Source organism: Salvelinus fontinalis, chromosome 19 (genome assembly GCF_029448725.1).
Source record: "Salvelinus fontinalis isolate EN_2023a chromosome 19, ASM2944872v1, whole genome shotgun sequence".
Taxonomy (NCBI): domain Eukaryota; kingdom Metazoa; phylum Chordata; class Actinopteri; order Salmoniformes; family Salmonidae; genus Salvelinus; species Salvelinus fontinalis.
Genome location: NC_074683.1, coordinates 10,284,490 through 10,306,595, shown reverse-complemented (window position 1 = coordinate 10,306,595; position 22,106 = coordinate 10,284,490). Strand labels below are relative to the sequence as shown.

The following is a 22,106-nucleotide window of genomic DNA, read 5'->3' as shown; positions in this document are numbered from 1 at the left end:
TCAAATTTTTTTGCAAACTCTCAGAGAAATAAGTATACTGCTAGGTTTTACACAGTATAATGAAACAAATAACTACAGTATTAATAAAGAAATTTACAGATTATACATTTGTGACATCAATATAAAAAACATTTGTATTTTTATTCCTCAATACAGCAATATCAGATCTGTATGTAAAACATTTACATTTCACATTTTAGTCAAGAAGATGCTCTTATCCAGAGCAACTTACCGTAAGTGCATTCATCTTAAGATAGCTAGCTGAGACACGTCACAGTCAAATATACAGGATATGAACATTCCATTCCAGTTATATATGAACATTCCATTCCACTTTAACATGGTGTCTCTTTTTCTGAATAGCTTTTCTTTTCCAAAGGGTTGTACAGTATATATGGCAGTTTGGCTCTGTGTGTGGTGGTGCCAGTTTGCGATATGAGCAGTGCATCAGTTTTGCATAGTGACTTGTGTTCCCTCTATGTTCTCCGTCTCTGGGGAACAACAGTTTGCAATGAGTTTCAGCAGGTGGTGTTGTCTGCATAACCTGTTACTCTTTTCAGATTATGAAAGATATCCGCAGCTCTTGCGAGGAAGAAAAGCAATCTGGGAATAAAAGTGGAAGGGATGGGGTTGAGGGGGGTGAGGCACTGGCATGTTAGTGGAGGTGACCGAGAGTAATAGAGAGTGGAAGAGATATCAATCATTGTCCCCCAAGACCAAGTACATGTAGAGATCAGGGCCTGTATTTGTCAAGCGCCTCAGAGTATAGTGCTGATCTAGGATCAGGTCTTCCCTGTCCATTATGATCTAAAAGGTTCTGAGTCGCTGAATACACTCCCAGGTCTGCTTTCCAGTTAGCTAATAGCTACAGTGTGACTGGATAGAAAGAGACATTCCACAGAGTTTTTTCATATCCTAATTTATCCTTGTTAAATCCCAGACATTACAGAGGGTTTGCTTGAATATAAAATGTAAATGCATTCAGTGTATCGTATGTATTCTATAACACAATTGAGGAATGGATCCATTTTCTTACATCAGATAGCACATAAATTCCGCCTGCACTGATCTGACTCGTATCTTGCAAAAGGTAATGAGATAGCTCGAAAGTAGTCCGGCTACAATGGGCTGCCATAACATTTGACACCGCCTTATTAGATAAAACAATAAATCCGTAATTGATTGTGATTTTTGTTGTTGTTCAGGAAGTCGTAGTCGTTCATTTTTACATCTAGCTAAGAAGTTTGGTGCTTGACGGAGCAGTATTTCTGGAGTTTGACAATGAGCATGAAAACTAGCTTAAATTTGTCCATTAGCTTGCTAATGTAGCTCTAAACTAGTCACTTTGTATGAAATTAATAGGAAGCTAACCTAGTGCACACACTCTATGCTGAACACCAACTGCTTCCTCCATAAGCTAGCTAGCTAGTACACTGTTTTAGTAACATTATTTTATCACAATGAACGAGTTTTGAAGAAGAGCTAGCCCTGCCTGTTGTGCCGCGAGTCATGTATACAGTCGGTCAGTAGTCTCCTCTCAGCTCAGCTGCTGCTGCCCTTAGCTGCTGCTGTGCGTACGCGCTTATTTGACCCCTACGTTAGCAACGATCACGGAGAAACATGCTGATCGATGGACTGATTTCTGATAACTGTCCCTCTTAATTTTGGGGTAGCATGTCTACAACTTCAGGTCAAGCTACTGTAAGCAAGCGGTTTATTTTTCAGTAAAGCTAGAGCTAGCTAGCTATGTTATAGGGTGCCCACCCACTCTGCACAGAGTTGGTGAAAATGCACATTGTTGATTAAATGTCAATTCCTTATATTATAAAATACATTTGATCAAGACAAATATTATTAATGCTCTGAATTGTTTAGTGGGGTCTTTCTGCAACACATCATTACCATAATATGTTTTGTTGTCTAATGCATTCAATAGTAAGCACAGAGGTCTATTGACATAGCGATGCAGGTTTCTCGTAACAACTTTTGAGGCTTTTATATTTTGTGGTCGTCGTCTTCAAAGTTGCTTCCCCGGGTCACAAAAAGCAAAGTTAGCATGACACGAGCTAAAATAAATGTAAAAGGCTTTGAAAATGAAAAGCTTGGTATAAGCTCAGTGCTCCATTGACAGTTCACAGATATACGCTTGTTTTTGTGAGAACTCTTCGAAAAATAACAGGAATTTCAAATGAATATGAAAAGCGTATACTAAAATATGAAAATACCACATCTCAAAATCGCTATCTATCTTACCTCTATATTGTTTTATGTCTTGCGGATTCGAGGAGAAAGACCATGAGTTCAATGGGAGAGTGAGCCTGTCAAGTAGATTGTAGCCTTAATTCTTGCACAGAATCCAGCCTTGCTGACACAATGCAATTTTCCTGATTTAGACCACTTTTTTTCTCTTGCCTACATTGAGTGGATTATGATAGAGACAGAGTTTAACCAATGGTTTTCTTAGAGGATTATCTACACAATTAACATTATTTTACCAATTCGTCAAAATAATTTTGATTGGACACCCTATGTTTTAGTAAGCTAGTTCGCTAGAACAAGTTGGCTAAAGGGCTTCACACAGCCTACACAAGGTTTCCGTAATAAGTCTGACAGCGTTTCGTTTGCATAGCGCTCCTCATAGCTCTACGTACTTTTGTGCGAATTCAACATAGTTGAATCAGAGAGGAAGCAGCGAAGTTAGAGGGATAACTGGACCCAAAATCGGTCTTTTCCAGCAGGTGCCTTAAAAAAATATATACACATTTCCAGCAGGTGGTGTAAAAATAAAATAACGCTCACCAAGCAGGAAGTTTTTTATTCGAAGTCAGTGAGAGAGTGTCGAATTTGGTAAATAAAAATGTAATGGCTTATTTGCTACATGTGGCTTTTTTGATTGAACATAAGTTTCGTAACAATTAGGTTGTTAACAGTGTACTGATAGAAGTAGGACACGTGACATCCCAGCAACTTTGAGAAAAAATACAACTTTATATCGGAGTTGAACCTTCCCAGCTAGCAATGAGGATTCGGCCCTCTTCCAGGGGGGCGGAACTGAATGAATCGGCCCGGAATCGGGTGTCGGACTTGGCCCAGAATCAAAATGAATGACTGCCCAGAATTGGCCCAAGTACATCGGGACGTGTCCATCTAACAGCATCTAAATGCATCTAAATGCCTTTGCTGGCATCTTACCAGAATCCCCCCAGAAGCGGCCTGATGCAAATTTTTATTAATGAATGCAAAATTACCCGATTTAGTCATTTTAAATATTACTATTATACATTTTATACATACACAGTATACCCATCTACAAAAAAATATTTCTGTTGGAGGAAACACCATACACCTGGTGACCATGTCAGCGTGCATGTGCCTGGCCCGCCACAGGAGTCACTACAGCTCGATGGGACAAGAACATCCCGGCCAGGTTGGACAGCTTGCACTGCGATGCAGGGTCTTAGACCATTGCACCACTTGGGAGGCTCCAACCACAAAGTTTTTAATGCTTATCAATTGCCTTGCACAAAGTATCAAAATTCTAATATACTACTTAAACAGGAATCTTAAAGAATTGAATGTAAATGTTAATTGTATTTTTTGATCACAATGAGAAAATATGGAAAAATAAATAAATAATGAAATGTTAATTATATCAAGCAGCCCCAATCGTCCCGAGCCCCAAGTAATACATTTGGGCCAGATAGCTCTCACTAGAATCGGTCCGAGCCCCAAGTAATACATTTGGGCCAGATAACTCTCACTAGAATCGGTCCGAGCCCCAAGTAATACACTTGGGCCAGATAACTCACACCGGAATCGGCCTGAGCTCAATACCCGCATCCTAGCCATAAGTAATACTGCCGAACACGACCCAGACTCGGGCCACATGTCGTCCGCCGAGTCTCAGCGGAGTGCCCCGACTCTCCGATTGAATCCGCCCAGATCCACTGTGCTAGCTGGGTTGTCGTCACTAGTTACCACAGCCACAAAGTTATAAACCCTGCCTATTTCTACAAGACTCCTGTTAAAATGTCTCCACACTGCTAACCTTATGTCTAACCCTAACCTTAAACGAAGATTTAAAAGCACATTTTAGTTTTCATGAATTTTTATGATATACTGTTTGACTTTGTGGCTGTGGTAACTAGTGGAAACCGTTATGACTGTTGTTGGCTTGTTGTTCACACGCGTATTTGCCCTCTTATTGGCTAGAATGGTCCTCCTCCCGACTGTCTTCCATTTTTGAAAACGTTTATTTTCATTGTTAGAGCGGCCACTAGTAAATATAATGGATAATATTTTGTTGAGGGATGAGCATTGCGTGGGAGTGAGGTGATCTGACGTAAGACAATGGAATGGATGAGACTGATGGTGGAGGTATAGCTTGTAAATATCTATCACGGTCATTACAAAACGTGTAGCAGATGAAAAACGATTTGTGGTCAAATCAGAAAAAAAACATCAGTGATACATTTAGCTTAATGTGTAGTGACTTATACCATGGCGTTGTTGAATACTTGTTTCTGATCGGCTTGAAGGGAATTCTAGAGCATGCGTTATTTCCTTAAAACGCATGGTAGATTTCAATGGCTATAGTTCTGTATCGACTGTGCCGCAATAGCATGCTCCAGCGGCAGTCGTTTGCGCGCCGGACCTCGGGCTAGGAGTTCGAGGGTTCGAGACCTGCTCCCCACTGTTTCATTATACTGGTGTCGGAAGTGATCGGACCTCGCATCCACGACAGTGCGTGTGCTTGGCCGGTGAGCGCGTTCCTGTAAGAGGTAAAGTGGCGAGGACGCGCTCTTTGAAAGGAGGGAGTAGTGTAACGACCCTAGGTTTATAAGCGCGGAAATCGACTCTGCCGCTGGCGCATGCTTTTGCGGCACAGTTGATAGCGCGCCGGACTTCTGGCTAGAAGGTCGAGGGTTCGAGACCCGCTCCCTGCCTGTTTCATTACAGTTAATTTTTACATGTTATATGTTTGAGCTGCTTTTGAAAACAAAAGTCGAATTGAAAACATTATTGTCATTGTTGAATTCGATTGTCATAATAGCAAGCTAGGACAGATGGTTTGGTTAGCTAAACTGACAAATATGTTTGTTTGGTTACCATAGCAACTACTGTAACTATCTTGTAAACTTGGTAGCTACTTCAGTGGATGTTGAACACATTTCTACCGGCAAATGAACACATTTTGCATAGCCCCTCATTCATTATTCATTACTTATGCAAAATATTTTCATAACTAACCCAAGATAGTTCATCTGTGTCGTTTACAGTGTTAGCAAATGAAGCATAGTGGACAGAACATGCAAGGAGAAGGGCAAGGCCAAGAACGAGCTTGTAAGATCCTATTGGCACGTTGTAGCATGTATTTGCATATCCCATTAGGGAACACATCCTCTGTGAAGTGCAAGTATGCACAAACTCAATTCGACCTTGCTCTCCTTTTGAACAAGGCAAGTCTATAAACTTAGTGCACCAGGCCTGCCAACTTTTGAAGAAAGCTTGGAGTGAGATTTGCTATGTGAATTTCATTGCCCCCTGGCACTACCCCTAGACACATATTTTACTTTTTTAAAACTCATTTCCTGCAATTCTACGTATGTTGACATGGCTTAGGCCCATGACCAGGGTGGAACATTTTAAAATTAAAACTACACCAAGGCTCTGCATAGGACATTTTAATAGTAATGGCTAATGGCAGTTGGTAACCAAATTATATATCCTTGTCCATTGACTGCTTTCAAGGTAAGATCACAAACATTTTGTAATTTGGGTGAACTATGTCTTTAAAAATAGGGATGGAAGAAATTCAGCTTGTTCTCCTTGAGGGTTGGCCACCCCTAATCTATGTTTCCCAAGTGCTGAGTGTTTGAAAATGTTCTTGTTATAACAATTAATTTCTCAAAAATATAATGATTATCAATATTCAGGTGGTTTATGCCTACTAGTTGAAGATCCTTGTCATCATCTTACTCTACATAGACAAAATATGATGCGTTGTGAGTCCCCCTAAATTATCAGAAAAAATATATTTGATTCCTGGAGCATTTAATATTTAATGCCTATTTGTAGGACTTATACAAAACTGTCCATGAATGGCTGCAAATACATAGCGTCATCTAATACATTTTCAAAGGCACAAGTATCAGATTTCAAATACAGTGCATTCGGGAAGTATTCAGACCCCTTCCCCTTTTCCACATTATGTTACGTTACAGTCTTATTCTAAAATTGTTAAATAAAAACATTTCCCTCATCAACCTACACATGTCACGACTTCCGCCGAAGTCGGCTCCTCTCCTTGTTCGGGCGGCGTTCGGCGGTCGACGTCACCGGCTTTCTAGCCATCACCACTCCATTTTTCATGTATCCATTTGTTTTGTCTTGTTCCCTTCACACCTGGTTTTCATTCCCCAATCAATCCATATGTATTTATTCCTCTGTTCCCCATCCTGTCTTTGTGTAGGATTGTTTTGTGTTACGTGTATTTTTATATTGTGGATATTGTTACGCGCATTACTTTTTGTCTATGTTACGTGTTTGGCCACATTTTATGTTACTTTGTGCTGTAATTTTGGACCGGAATAAAAAGTGTGCCTGTTCACTACACTCTGCTCTCCTGCACCTGACTTTGCCTCCAATACACACTCCTAACACATGATACCCCATAGTGACAAAGTGAAAACAGGTTTTTATTTTTTTATTTAACATTTTAGCAAATTTATTACAAATAAAAACCAGAAATACCTGAATTACATAAGTATTCAGACCCTTTGCTATGAGACTCTAAATTGAGCTCAAGTGCATCCTGTTTCCATTGATCATCCTTGAGAGGTTTCTACAACTTGATTCGAGTCCACCTGTGGTAAATTCAATTGATTGAAGATGATTTGGAAAGGCACACACCTGTCTATATAAGGTCCCACAGTTGACAGTGCATGTCAGAGCAAAATCCAAGCCACAAGGTCGAAGGAATTGTCCGTAGAGCTCCGAGACAGGATTGTGTCGAGGCACAGATCTGGGGAAGCCCGGCCAAACTGAGCAATCAGGGGAGAAGGGACTTGGTCAGGGAGGTGACCAAGAACCCAATGTTCAATCTGACTGAGCTCCAGAGTTCCTCTGTGCCGATGGGAGAACCTTCCAGAAGGACAACCATCTATGCAACACTCCACCAATCAGGCCTTTATGGTGGAGTGTGCAGACGAAAGCCACTCCTTAGTAAAAGGCACATGACAGCCCGCTTTGAGTTTGCCAAAAGGCACCTAAAGGACTCTCAGACCATGAGAAACAAGATTCTCTGGTCTGATGAAACTGTAAGGTTCTGCTTTTCTTTTCTTAGTCAACCTTGTGTTCTTTTTCTTTGTGTTCTGGAACGTAGCCCTGTCTTTCATTTTTGTTAATTGATTTCACCTGTGTTGGTTTCTCACCTGGTCTCATCAGCTCCCTATTTAGTTCAGTTCTTTCTTTCTGTTTGTATGGTTGTGAGGTATTGTTTGTTTTTGACTGCCTACCTGTGTTTGACCATTGCCTGCCTGTGACCACGATTCCTGCCTTGTGCGAAGGCTTACTAAACATCTGCTGTGCACTGCGCGTGTGAATCTACACATTTTTCTCCCTGAGTGTTCATTACAGAAACAAAGATTTCTAAAAACGTGTTTTTGCTTTGTCATTACGGGGTATTGTGTGTGGATTGATAAGTAAACATTTTTATTGCATCCATTTTGGAATAAGGCTGTAACATAACAACATTTGGAAAAAGTCAAGGGGTCTGAATACTTTCCGAAGGCACTGTATGTGATTACATTGGCAAAATTGTGAAGAAGTGGAATAATAAAATAAGTTTGAGGAATAACAGTAGTGTTCTTCTTGACAAGCACGGTAATTACCCTATATTTTAGCCCACTGTTAAGAATGAGAATTGTTCCCCAGATCAGACTAAATAAAGTAAATAGGTAATACAATCTCCTACAATATAATCTCCTACAATACAAACCCTAACCAAATACGTTGTCTATGAATTGTCCCCCCTTTAGAAACAAACTTACACTTTCGGGTTCACAATCTGTTTGACAAAAAAAAAATTCAGAGTTTGAAATCAGGTCACCCTACTGTACCAAACGTCTCCTGCTGAAACATAGCGTAGGTCTGTCTGCTGCCTTTTCGTTGTCACAGCCTACATGCCAATCACCAAACGAGGGGACTAATGCAAGTGTGCATTAAATCGACTTTAGTACATGCAGTCAATAGGCTACATTCTACAATAGGGATGAGAGTAATAGCAACCTAATTGTGTTGACAACATTGCACATAAAACAGCGCTAACGTGCTGCTCTTTGTACAGTTGTATACACTCAGCAGAGAACGTTCTCTCTCCATTCAACGCAAAGCTAATCTTAAGGGGCGTTTCTTTAAAACATGCATCCAATCTTCTTGATCCCTTACATATCTAGACCAATCATATGCTTCCATTGGTCGCGGTTCTCAGCGCTGTGGCAAGACAGGACAGTGATAGAGGTTCTGCTCGTGATGTTAAATTGCAGGCGCATATGCTCCGATTTCAAAACGATTTTGAACACAGTTGAAAAGTTAACGCGCTGACTATATAATGGACTAATTAGAAAAATAAAAACAGTACTTTTCAATGTGTGAGAAATAGGAGGTTTGCCATGAGAGAAGAGGGTCAAATGCGTGTGTCTCACGGTCAATGCATAAATTGCCTGCTTTGGTGAACTGTGTTCGTAACAGATTCTAGTTTTTCGAACAGAAAAATGAATTGAGATCAGATGTTTCATCAATGACAAAAATAGAAGAATATCGGCCCAGTTTCACCTAGTTCCATCCTCTCCCACTACTGGACTTCCTCTCACTACCATATTTGGTGGTGAGAAAACGTTTTAAATGGATGCTTCAGCTTTATAGCCCCTGTGATATGTCTGGGTTACCCCTTCTGTCTGTGCTTATACATGTCATTGTTGAATACTCTTTTCTGATTGGCTTGAAGGGGATTCTAGAGTGCATTATTTCCCTATAAGGCACGGTATATCAGCATGATATAATTCAATGGCTATTGCTTATGAAAGCAAAAGTGATTTGAACACATTTGAAAACATTTCTAGGCACACATTTGTAAATGCATAGCTCTTGTATAAAAGGGATAATCATCTCGAGGCTCTATGTGTTCTCTGGAAAATAATGCAACTTTGTGGAGGGTTCCACCACCCCGCAAGTGCGTCATGGAACACATCTTTCACGTCGTTCATTATTTTTCATAGACGCATAGCCCCTCCTTGATTATTCCTTACATAATTGTCTATCCCACCATCAATGTACCACTAAAGAAAATTCAGAACTGGTTAAAAAAAATCAATGTCACTGTAGCCTGCTCTAAAACGCATTAATAAATGGTAAGCTGATCTGAATTAATTACATTATATCTTTGCAAATTGTGTTAAAGTAAATTAACTGCATACCTCTTCCCCCCCTCTTCTTCCAAACTGTATGTCTATGTAGTACCGGTAGGCAATAGTGAATGTATCATAGCATACGGAACGTGCAGTGCGCAGGAGCGGTGAAGGGGAAATCGAGGGGAAAGAACGAAGCAGCCGCTGTCGGATTCTTATTGCATGCGTCCATAAGAACACCAGTAAAATTCCACCAGAAGAGGAAAAGGGGGACAGGAAAGACAGCTTGCAGGCATCATCGTTAAGAGGGAACCACATAAGTACGACCGGACAGTAAATTGTTCCACGAATCCATTATTTCCCATCATATTCCACTGTCATAGATGTGAATGCAGATCCTATGTGCGCACGCAGGAGCACAAAGCGGAGGTTTGGGAACCAAATTGTGTCCAACACCAACACTGACATCGGATGTGCAGTATGTATGGAGCGGTTTCATTTTGACCACGGCTTATAATCACAGTAACCAACGATTCATTAATAATTACCGACAACATCTTAATTGCTTGATGGGGCGTGGAAACAATTTTAACTTTTAACCCAAGGTGTGAACTTCACAGATGAGGACAGTGTTGAGCCAACCTGCATTGATTGCTCTAGCCTGGGAGGGCAATGATCAGCAGCGACGCACCAAATAATAAACTGTTCAAAACCTGAACTGCGACGGACGCGTTTGGTTAGAAGATGATCCTGTGCGTAATTGTTTTTTAGCAGACTGCTTTTCGGATGAAGATCTGTTTGTAGTGATTGAAGTGAGATCATTCCTCTCTATTTTCATGGATTTGAAGTGCAGTAGTAGTAACAGTATGTGGAGAGAGGGGACAGTGCATGATTAGTTCGTTACAGAACGTACTTTCCTCGCCTTATTTCCAATTCCGAGATATTGTCCACAACATTAGGCCAATTACTGCAACTACAACGAAGTCCTGTACAGAAATAGACTTTATATTGAACCCTTCAGATTATTTCTCTCGCGGCTGTCATCGTAGTATGTCTGCACTTCGAAAGAAATTTGGGGACGATTATCAGGTAGTGACCACCTCATCCAGCGGGTCTGGATTCAACCAGCCGGCACCAGAGAAGAAGAAGAAGAGGCAACGCTTTGTGGACAAGAACGGGCGATGTAACGTCCAGCATGGAAACCTGGGTGGTGAAACCAGTAGATACCTTTCCGATTTATTCACTACGCTGGTCGATTTGAAATGGCGCTGGAATTTATTTATCTTCATCCTAACATACACGGTGGCATGGCTCTTCATGGCATTCATGTGGTGGATCATAGCCTACATCAGAGGAGACCTCCATCGAACCCACGATGACAAGTATACGCCATGCGTTGCCAATGTCTACAACTTTCCCTCCGCGTTTTTATTCTTCATAGAAACGGAAGCCACAATAGGATATGGCTATAGATATATCACGGACAAATGTCCCGAGGGGATCATTCTCTTTCTTTTCCAGTCAATCCTGGGATCAATCGTTGATGCTTTTTTGATTGGCTGCATGTTCATTAAGATGTCCCAGCCCAAAAAAAGGGCAGAGACTTTGATGTTCAGTGAACATGCAGCTATTTCGATGCGAGATGGAAAACTAACTCTCATGTTCAGAGTCGGCAACCTGCGTAATAGCCATATGGTCTCCGCACAGATCCGCTGCAAATTGCTGAAAGTAAGTGGCACTTCTACGGCCCTATGCACAACAATATTAGTGTATCTAAACGTTAGTACCCCATTTACTTCTGTCATGTGAGTGTAAGTTATTTGTTTTCTTATTGTTTAATTACGCCATAATTACACATAAAATACTTAGGGGATTATTATTAAGTTTATTATTCTCTGCTGATATGACATTTCAATACCAGTATTGCTCTTTTATCGCTTTAGAGACATTTCTATTGATATGAATGTAGGCCGATTTCTAGAGCCTACTTTTATGAACAGTCGTTGTTTCACTTTCTTTGCAAATAGGCCTGCCAATGTGAATTAACACATAAAGCAATTGATTCCAGGGAAGTTTAGTGACAATGCTATTCATATAGAAATACACATTTTACCATTATACAGGCCCCCTGAAGTAGAAGAGAGTCACTGGGTCATTATTAACATCTTAAGATGTGCCTTTGATGTGGCATGATGTGCCTGATTAGCTATAGCCAGAGCTATATATATGGCTCTGGCTATAGACATTGATTTACTAACTCTGTATATTTACTGATGATTGGTTTCTTTAATTGTTCACAAAATGTGGATAGCTTTCAGTATGGCTCACTGGGTTGCAGTAGTTAAACTGTTTGTCCCCCCCGCCTCTCTCTCTCTCTCTCTCTCTCTCTCCGCCTCTCTCTCTGTATACTTCCATAGTCTCGTCAGACGCCCGAAGGTGAGTTTCTTCCACTGGATCAGTTGGAATTGGATGTGGGCTTCAGTACCGGGGCGGATCAGCTCTTCCTGGTCTCACCACTCACTATCTGCCATGTGATTGACACTAAAAGTCCATTCTACGAACTCTCCCAGAGATCCATGCAAACAGAGCAGTTTGAAATTGTGGTCATATTGGAAGGAATAGTGGAAACCACTGGTAAGTTATCACAAATACCTTGTTTTTCTTTCTTGCAGTATTATTAAAAACAATAGGCCGATATATCTATGCCCTGAGATAAACTAGTGGAGAATGTTTGGCTCTGGCTAAAGTATACGACAGCAAAATAAATGCACCAGTATGAGTGTTATAATGATGTGAATCAGTATAACGTGAAGTTGCAGGTGTATACTGTAAGTTGACCCAGATGGGCCTCTCCATTGACCCCTGGATGTTAGTGGATGTCATTGATTGCATGCTATTGATGTTCTGTTGCACAACTGGATAGGTTTATAAATCATATATGTTCTGATTGATTTTATGTTAGCAGTGGAAATGGCAAAAAAAACAAATTGCAGTTGGATATGCTCAATCTCTTTTGAATTTGGTTGGCCTGTGTTTAATACAGTAAGTACATCAACATGGCATGGTATTCAATTATGTTTAGTTTATCTAAAGAGCCAGTCCCTTGATAGATTTGTATAAATCATTTTAAATTTTTTTTACGAGATCTCCTAAAATAGTTGCTGTCTAGGGAACAGTTTTGCTGTTTTACAATACAACTTCATACTCTTCTGGGGTTATACTTTGCTTTCCCAATTGCTTTTTGAAATTGAAACTTCAATTCAATAGAAACAGGAATGACACTTGAGAAACATTTTGGTTGCTGTGATCATATTTCAAATGCAACTGTTTCATTTGAGACAGTTAATACAGGGCTGCAGGGAGTCCTTTAAGATTGTGGAATGACATACCAGTCCTGTCCGATGCCATACAGACCACTGCAGAAAACAGTTCTTTTGTACGTATGTGGCAGTGGCATATGGTTCACGTCATGTCATTATATATCCACCAAAAAAGTTGTATCTCAAATCTGAAATCTTTTCGGTCCTCAGAGTTCTTAAAAATCCCTGTTTTCAATGTAGATTTGTGTTGATGAAAAATATAGTGTCGATGAAAAATCAGTAGCAACTGACATGCAACTTACTGACACAACTCATATAGTATATAAACATTTAATTGGACTATTTTATTTATGAGGGGTTACATATTGATGTGATATAGAAAAAAAGGTGCAGAGAAATGACTGTATGATATAATGGTGCTGCCTTGTAGAATATATCCTTACAACTAGTTATGTCATCATCTTTTCCCAAAGTTTTGATTAATTGGTCAGTCGTCCACACAGAAAATTCTAGAATGCGGATAAGAATTTCAAAATATACACTTTGGAGGTAAAGGTTCACACGTATCATATGCATTGGGCACAACAACAAAATTAGACAGCAAACACATTTTGTCATTGTAATTTAACATATTTTAGATATTTTCTCAATGTCAAGATTAATTCTAGATACAGTAGTAGTGTAATCTTGACCGTGTCAATGCGAACATATGTGGTCGGGTTAGGTTAAAAAGCAAGAAGAGAGATGTCAATGTGAAAACAATATGTGGTTAAAAATGTATGTACAGTGGAAGTCTAATCCTCAGACACTTTCATTTCGGTCCAATGTAACTCTGTTTCCATGGCAACCTCTCTTTGAGCGTTCCGGATTTCAGCACTGCATCTGAACTTAGATTTTATGCCTATGGTATTGGGAAAGCTGTAATGCAATGCAATTTTCAGTAATACACCAGTGAACATGTGGTAACCGTACACAAAACAAAAGAGGTCTACTGACAAAATAACCTGATATTAAGATAACTACTTTTCTGAGATCAAATTAGGAGGTGGACTCGTGAGAGCTACCGTGAGGTGTTACAGGGCTTAATGGGTGCCAGAACAAGTGAATCAAGTCTGAGCCAGATAGAATGTTTTATAAAATATTAATTCAGAGACTTGGCATTTACTGGTGTTAGCTAACATCAGCATTTTTTTTGTTGACATGTTCATAGAAAATCTGCTCTCTTCATATTCACACAATGAGCTTATCAAATGACATCATCACCACAACCTCTCATGATATCATAAACTCAAAGTCAGCTCCACACGGCTTCCCATCTGTTATGTTATCAGAGATTTGAACATAGTCACTGCATGCATGAAAGTATTATATGAGAGTATTAAAATATAATAATATAAAGAACTAGAAAAAATACACTTTTCATATTATTTAAATACCTTTGTTATGATGGCATGTTCAGTAGAACCTTTTTTTTTTAAACATACGTTTCTACATATCCTTCATTAGGGAGTACTGATTCAAGTGTTATAACATTGTCATTTACATATTTGAAATTGACATAACAGATAGGATTGTTTAATCCAAATTGTTAAGGTTTAGTTAACTGTCGCTTCTATAAATGTAAAAAAAAAAAAAAAAAACATCCCTGCGAACACTATACTGAATCACTGAGTTGCAATAACATTTTCTTTGTGATATGCAGAAGTCAAATTGCTCAGACTGCAATTGCTTTACCACTCGTCTGTTCAAATGGTACGCCAATTATACACAGTACATCTAACATGCAATTTTGTACTTTAGTCCCATTCTCTATCTTTGATCAGCTCAGTTACATGACAAACAGGCTCGGATTTTAATTTCATGGCAAGCTGACTTTGAATGTGTGATTGACGAGAGGAAGAATGCTGTCACCAACACGTTTCTCCCTGAAAAGTTGTGTCGTTCTTTAATAACAAGACGCTTCACAGTTCAGCAAAACAATACTTTTTTGAAGCACTTAATTTAAGTTTCGTGTTCACTCATCAATTATGTTTAGAAACACAGTGGCTGGCACATCAGCAGAAAATGAACTCTGTGAGAAGACTGCGATGTGACTATCATGCAAATGCTAATGATTGATGGGCTATTGGGAACATGCTGTGGCATTTACATGACGCTAACAAGGCGTTTACAAATATTTTCCGAACAACTCCAGCCTAAAGCTACAGTGGAACATTTTGTTAGACTATTTGAAAAGAGCAATCCCCATATTGCCTTGGTCAAAAGTCGTGCACTACATAGGGAATAGGGTGCAATTTGGGACAAAGTCCATAACTAGTTAGCTGTGCATTGGCGTGGCTTGTTGTCTTGGCTTCCTCTCTGCCCCCTCCATGACAGCCTGAGCCTTTTTCACGATTCACTGGTATTGGAGAAAAATAGAATCTCCCTTGTTATTGTTTTTCTGCTAGTTGTTCATGCTAAGACGTGTGGGTGGCATGAGACTGTTGTGGACTTGAATTGATTTAAAGTGCATTTGATGTTTATTCATATGTATCTGTGAGCATATAAATACAGTATGTTTGTCTGTGGAAATTCTAGTATTGGATAAAGAAAGTGTTTTTAGAGTTACACGAAGTCTCAGTTTGGCTTATCCTGTACCAAATATTTTGCCAGTTGAATCACTTCACTAGTATAATGCATTGGATATGGAAACCTTGGGAATGATGTTATTATCATGTTTCAATGTACATCATGATTTATGAGCCTCTTGAATTATATTATATGTGTAATGCATAGCTAAGACAGAGTGGGCATATTGCATGACGTCTTATGTCAAGTCGCTGGCTGCTCTGTCCCGAGAGAGCCCGCTTCCCCGATCTAGCCAGACTGACTTGCTGAGGTCTGGTAGAAGAGATGACCAGTTCTATGAGGGCCCAGGGAGACCTCATCCCAAAACACGGTGACCACGCCATTTAGGGTGGAAGAGCTAACATATCCAGGAAAAATTGGGAGATGCCATATGCTTTCCCACATCATCTTCGAGCCCCTTGATGACAAGTGATTTTCCAAACGGCAGTTACAAACCTGCTTACGACCAGTCCTGGCAGCTATCGTCATGCAGGGCTTATACCCCACCGAACAAAGCAATTTTCTATCCTCACCCGGATGCATAGAATCAAAAGGAAAGAGCCAGGCCTGCGACTCTTAAAAAACAGTGCCAACCCCTTATGCATGCTCTCTCTTTTACAGTTGGCACGTCTTTTCGTGGAGAAGTGGTGTGAATCTGTTTTTCCATGGTCCTATGCTCCTTGCAGGATCTTGCTCTACTAGCCACTGTCCGCGCCCACAGCCTGCCCAGGTTTTCTTTCAGGTTAATGTGCCTATGGCTTTTCACCTGTCACCTTCCCTAGAAGGGCGTCCCCGTCGTTGTCCAGTATGCGCGGTGGGCGTCTACCTGGAATGTAGGAGAGCTCGGGCAAGAGTGTCATGGTCTTCGCTCATTGGGCAACCACCCTCAGAAGATATCCGACGATATCCTGCCGGATCATGGGGACTATTATATTGATTTATAATGGCGAGGGTGACAACCTCTCCCACATAGGAGTTTATCTCTTGGGCATTGTTTTGGGGACATGTCTTATTAAACTAAGATTGTATGCGCTTTGTATTGGGCTTCCCCTCACTTTGTAATTCGTTTTTTCCCCGAGTGTTTGTCTCTGCACCTTTTTTGGTGCATACTCCCTTAGTTTCGGGACTTCTGTGGGTTGCAAATTTTGAGAATACTCTGGTTTCGGAGGGCATGTTTTGCGACATGGGAGTTGGCCATATCTACACATTTGAGATAACGAAATTAGTAATTGAAAGAGAACTTATGGTTACTTGCGTAACACCGCTTTTCTGATATTATGAGTGAGATGTCTCACACGTTCCCCTGCTCACAAGAGCGTGAGGAAAATAAGCATGCTTGAGAATAACCAGAGGGCCGGAGAGTGGCTCCCTTTAAGGGAGGTGAGGGTCTCACCTCATTCGCCACTCTACCAGTCTGTCCCCAACAGAAGCTTTGATAGGTCCTTCCAAGAGTTGGCGATCCTTAGCGAATCCGCCACATGTGAGATATCGCACTCATAATATCAGAGAACCGGGGATATGCAAGTTTAGCGAGGGCATGGCCTAAAAGCAAACAAAGTTGTGTGTCTCTTTTTTTATATTTTAATTGTTGTATTAATAGTATCCACATACTGCATTATGAATAAACTTTTCCGTTATAATCTTGAAAGTAAACCAAGCAAAGAGGAGTTTGTCGTGCACAAAGAGTAGCAGCAGAATAATGAATTCAGAGAAATGGATTCATCTCGTGTAGCAGATTTGCTGAGAAGTCAGAGGCATGCGTTGGTCTGAGGTAAATAGCGTCAGAATGGAGCTTGTGATTACACATCACTGTGAAAGGATAGACGGGCCCCTGGAGTAAGTGACCATAATTCATTCCGACTGATCACACTCAGAGCATGTCCGTGATGATCCCCGCGCTCCATTCCGCTCCGCACTCAAGCACTCTGCGGTTCAAGGGTTAATGTGGGTTCAGCCGGGGGAAGTCGGCCTTCTGAGCAGGTGAGAGCAGGAGTCTCCGATTAAATCTAATGTGCCCAGGGTCAGAGCACGGCAGAGTCACGACCCTCCCCACGGGTGCGCTGATAAGACGTTTATTTAATAGCTTTCTGTTCTCCAGTGGGTTACAGTGTTTTTTATTAATTTGTTTAATTTAACTCGTTTTTTTTAACAACCCCTCTCACGCATATCATTGCATTAAGAAGCCGCGTTGAAGCTTCATGTTTTTCCAACGCAAATGTTAATTGTGATCAGCGACCAAATTTAGTGCGAGAATCCTTTTGGAATGTCATTTTTTTCTCAGTTTATAGTATAGCACATACACTTGGTAGTACATACAGTACTGTACGTCTCATGCTGGAATTGTTTTTTCTAACGCAGTTGAGGTACTGTACTTTCTGTAATAGACTAAATGTATATTGTGTTGAATTGCTCATGACCAGTTTGCATTAAGAGATATCCACTTAGTGACAGCCTACTTTTGTCTATATTTGTCCCACTGTGAGAGAAAGTGTCGATTCAGACAACACACTGGAGAGCTTTACTGTTCCTGAAGATATAGTAATTGCACCAGGAATGGACTCCACGTAATGGGCATTGGGTTGAACCAGCTATGACATGGAGGATTCTTTATCCGCTTTCCCAAGGGGAAACAAGCTTACATTGTGTCTTTGGGGATTTGTCAGGTCTCTGTTGGACTGTAATAAATCCAGGGAGGGAGGAAGGGGTGTGGCGTTGCAGACATGGGCTGAACACATTTGGTGACGCTACTAGATCCAAGGTAACAATCAGGCCATGATGTGGAGAGCCGTCACTCTACGTAAGAGTTGGAAATGATTGTCTCTTTCTCTCCAAGGACTTGCATGTGTTTTGGAATTAACATGCACGTCTAAAAATAATGTATTGTGTATAGTAATATTGCCAATGATACTGTTTAGTGCCTACCCCCCAAGAAAGAAAGGTTCCAAAAGGGATATTTGGCTGTCCCCGTAGGGTAACCCTTTTTGGTTCCAGGTAGAATCCTCTCTGGAAAGGGTTATACCTAGAACCCAACAAATTGTTATTTAAAGGGTAACCCTATGGGACAGCCCAATAACCATTTTAGGTTCTAGATAGCACCTTTTATTTCTAAGTGTATAAAGGGCCAGTTAAATTGTTGATCATGGTATCATGTTGCCAAAGATCTTGGTTACATGAAAGACTCACAAAGGATGGGTAGGCTAGAGCTTGGTCAAAACTGATTAAAGATGGTGGCCCCTCAATAACCATATGTTATCGTTAAGTGATAAAGGTTGTGCTCTGCTTTAAAATATATATATATCATTTTTGTATCATACGCTGGATAGGTGTAGTGAAATGCATTGTTTTACAGGGTCAGCCATAGTAGTACGGCACCCCTGGAGTAAATTATGTTTAAGTGCCTTGCTCAAGAGCACCTCGGCAGATTTCCGCCTTGTCAGCTTGGGTATTCGAACCAGCGACCTTTCTGTTACTGGCCCAATGCTCTAATTGCTAGCCTAGCTCTCAGTGTTTTGGTCACTGTGCAGTATTGATTGATAGTGTCTGAGTGTCCCTGAAGTGCACGTTAATCGATCTAGGTCTAAACAGACACAGCCACATTGACATTTTGTCTTTTGGATGCGCTTCTAGCGAGACAATCCTTAGGGAGATGCGTGCTTTCTATTTCAGTCCCATTGACATGCTGTGAGGTATTGGACCTCACTCAAACCATAGTGAGAAAACACAAGCTTAACTGAACATGCGATATCCCTTTTTAAATGGCCACACTCCGAGTGTGATTTGTCTGCCCACCATTAGTTGGTGTTTGGCTTCAAGGCTATCGATCGTTTGCCCCTCCATCACCACCAACACCCTCTTTCCTTCATAATGTCTGTTTTTTCCCCCTGCTGCTTGTTAATGGTCTTGCTGTTGTGTAGAGCCGTATGTTCCTGTGCCTGGTCTGTCACCTCACCCTGTGTAGAGGCTTGGCAGGCAATGACACTCTCCTCTCTCTCACACACACAGCCTCTGCTCTGCTCCTCTCTGCTCTACTCTGTCTACCTCCACACTGATGTTATTGCCCGAGTATTATGGCTCCCTCATCACCCATCCCCCATAGCAGTACATTTCTACACCATTTTTTCTCCGCCAGTATATTTCCTTCTCTGTGTTTTTTGTGTGCACACATTTTGCCTACCGCATGTCGTATAATGTGGAATAAACTCGGGATGCAATAAGCTCGGCATGCAACCGTAACAAATTGATTGAATACTTAAATCGTATTACAGCTGAGAGATTTTGTATTCATCTACGACGAATCAAAGAGGAAAAAGCAGGCCTCTAAAAGAATACTGGGCTTCTTCTCAGTGTACCGTTTGATGGTGGTCACCATAGCAACAGATTATCTGTTTTAGAGAGGACTTGTGCCCATAACAGATGTATCTGTATCAAAATGAGCTAAACATTTCTCATATCCTCTAATAGACACCATTTGTTGTGTCCTTTCAGGCGTTTCATGGAAAAACGTGTATATTCAGTTGTTAGGAACCCAAAATACTGTACTCAGCACAGTATTATTGCTGTACTGTATGTCCTGTGAATTCAAATGTTCCTTCTCCATTAAAGAGGACATCTCTTGGATGCTTATTCCCTCTCTCTTTTGTCAGTTGTCCTCCATGCTGCTCGAGCTCAGTGTGTCTCTTTAATATTTGATACCACTGGGCCAAAAAGCAGTCAAGCAGGGGTGTATTCTTCTGCTTTTCAGCAACAACCTTCCACATGATGCATTGTTATTTAGCTGTTGCTGCTCACCGTTTGGTAAATAATTAAACCATTCATATGTTAATGTGATTTATCACAGAATATAATCTTAACGGTGCAAGCATTAGGGGGTTGACTCATGATTCACTGTCCAGAGCGCAGATTCACAGTCTTGCTTCCGCCACTGTTTTCTCCACAGATAATGTTACTTCTAAAGCCTGTATACTGTGTTGATAGCCATATTCTGGCGAGTGAGGTTGCATGGATGAGTGTTTGTTGTATGCGTAAAGGACGTTATGCTGCTTTTAGCGATTACCATTTCCTCCTGATTCGGCTCACACCGAGGCGCGAACCCAGGACCTCTGCCTTGCTGGAACACCTGACCGCCCTCCTGCGGCTTACCAGTTGGCGCCACGAGAAAAGCTAGCCATTTGCTGACACAAGTGGGGAAACTTCAGGCTGAGGAGTAAGTTTCACACATCCCCATGTGTTACACTTGCGTGCTTACATGTGTTTGTGAGTGTTTGTGAGAGGATGTCTTACATCTGCAGATCCTTGTCTGTGAGAGAATTGAGAGGTCGGGGAGGACTCTTTACGCCCACCTTTCTCCCAGTGACTTGGACTGTGGGAGTCGGAAGTGCAGAGAAAGGCTAATCTGAATAACGGGCAATCAATCATTTGCATAAATATGTAAATTCGTTGCTCAATGTGCATTGCTCTATTTTCCAAAGAGTGCAGGTGGTTGTGAGTGTTTTGTAAAATAAACTGTTTTCTGAAGTCAAATGATGTGTATGGATGTGTTGATATGTAAGATCTGAGTTGAATAAATCAGGTGTCTATCTAAAGCCAGGATGCAGGACTCTGGTCCTTGAGGTGTGGAGACAGTGGAGTTGTGCCTGATCTCCAGTATACGACTGAGCCATGCAGAAAACAGATATAATCCTCTGCTCCTGTGGCTTCTATATCCTGGATAAGCTCATGTTAGAGACTCTCTGCTCCATGAATGCCAGTAAGTTTAGTGAGCCACCATTGTTGTTTCTGTCGCACTGCTTTGCTTTATCTTGGCCAGGTCGCAGTTGTAAATGAGAACTTGTTCTCGTCTAGCTCACCTGGTTAAATCAAGGTGAAATAAAATAAATACAACAAAAAGCAGAAACTATTGGCAAGCTTCCCCTTAGTTTATGTTCCATTCTCACCACCCAAAGAATCAATTTTATCTCCCTGTCACCTTAGTGACTTGGCTGCGTCTTGACTTTGTTATTTGAACCACAAAAGCTAGCTCAGTGTTATCCTGCAGTACTAGCTAGCTTCATTCACTGACAAAGTACTAGCTTTTGATAGACTCCCAAACATACAACCTCAGAGAGATCAATGTCCTTTGCCCTTAATATTCTCTCAATGGCAAGACGTTATTGCATGAGAAATATAGTGTATATTCAATTTGAAGAGCAAAATTCCTTTGGTATATTGTAGATTTACCAGTTGTAAAAAGAAGGGAAATTGAGTCTTTTGTTTGCAGCTCAGTTTTCTTTACAAATAATTTGATATTTGAAAATAGTATTTGTGTTTTGCAGGGCTTTCACGCTTCAAATCCTGTCTATGATTAAAGCAGTCCCTGTCTGTCTGATTTCACCATCTAATTCAAGTTAAATATTCTGCAACATCCAATTTATGGCGCAACATCCAATTTATACAGAGAAGGCATGATATAAAATAATGTTACCAATCCCCTGAGATGTCTCTAAAACAAACCGACACCACTATAAGTGTTGTTTCTTTCTCTAAGACTTGTTTGGATCTGGTATCCCCGGAAGTTGGTGGCACCTTAATTGGGGAAGACAAGCTCAAGGGAAAGGCTGGAGCGGAATTGGTGGAATGGTATCAAATACATCAAACACAAGTTTCTATTCGTTTGGTTCCATTCTATTCGCTCCGTTCCAGCCATTATTATGAGCCGTCCTCTCCCCAGCAGCCTCCTCTGTCTGGGATAGACCGTGCTCATCACGCAGTACACACTACAGGGTATACATTAGAA

General features: G+C 40.9%; 1 protein-coding gene across 2 annotated transcripts in view; it reads left to right on the top strand.

Annotated features, from left to right (window-relative positions):
- The first annotated feature begins 4,217 nt into the window (after window positions 1–4,217).
- LOC129816344 (G protein-activated inward rectifier potassium channel 1-like) overlaps window positions 4,218–22,106 on the top strand; it is a 30,661-nt gene continuing 12,772 nt past the window's right edge. Inside the window, exons 1-3 of one of the 2 annotated variants that reach the window (XM_055870724.1) lie at window positions 7,767–9,410; window positions 9,517–11,135; window positions 11,825–12,041. In XM_055870724.1, the coding sequence (XP_055726699.1) occupies window positions 10,296–11,135; window positions 11,825–12,041 (1,057 nt within the window). In that variant the 5' untranslated portion in view covers window positions 7,767–9,410; window positions 9,517–10,295. Of the gene's footprint in view, window positions 4,378–7,766; window positions 9,411–9,516; window positions 11,136–11,824; window positions 12,042–22,106 lie in introns of those variants that run through there. The other variant, XM_055870725.1, reaches the window with a different exon arrangement.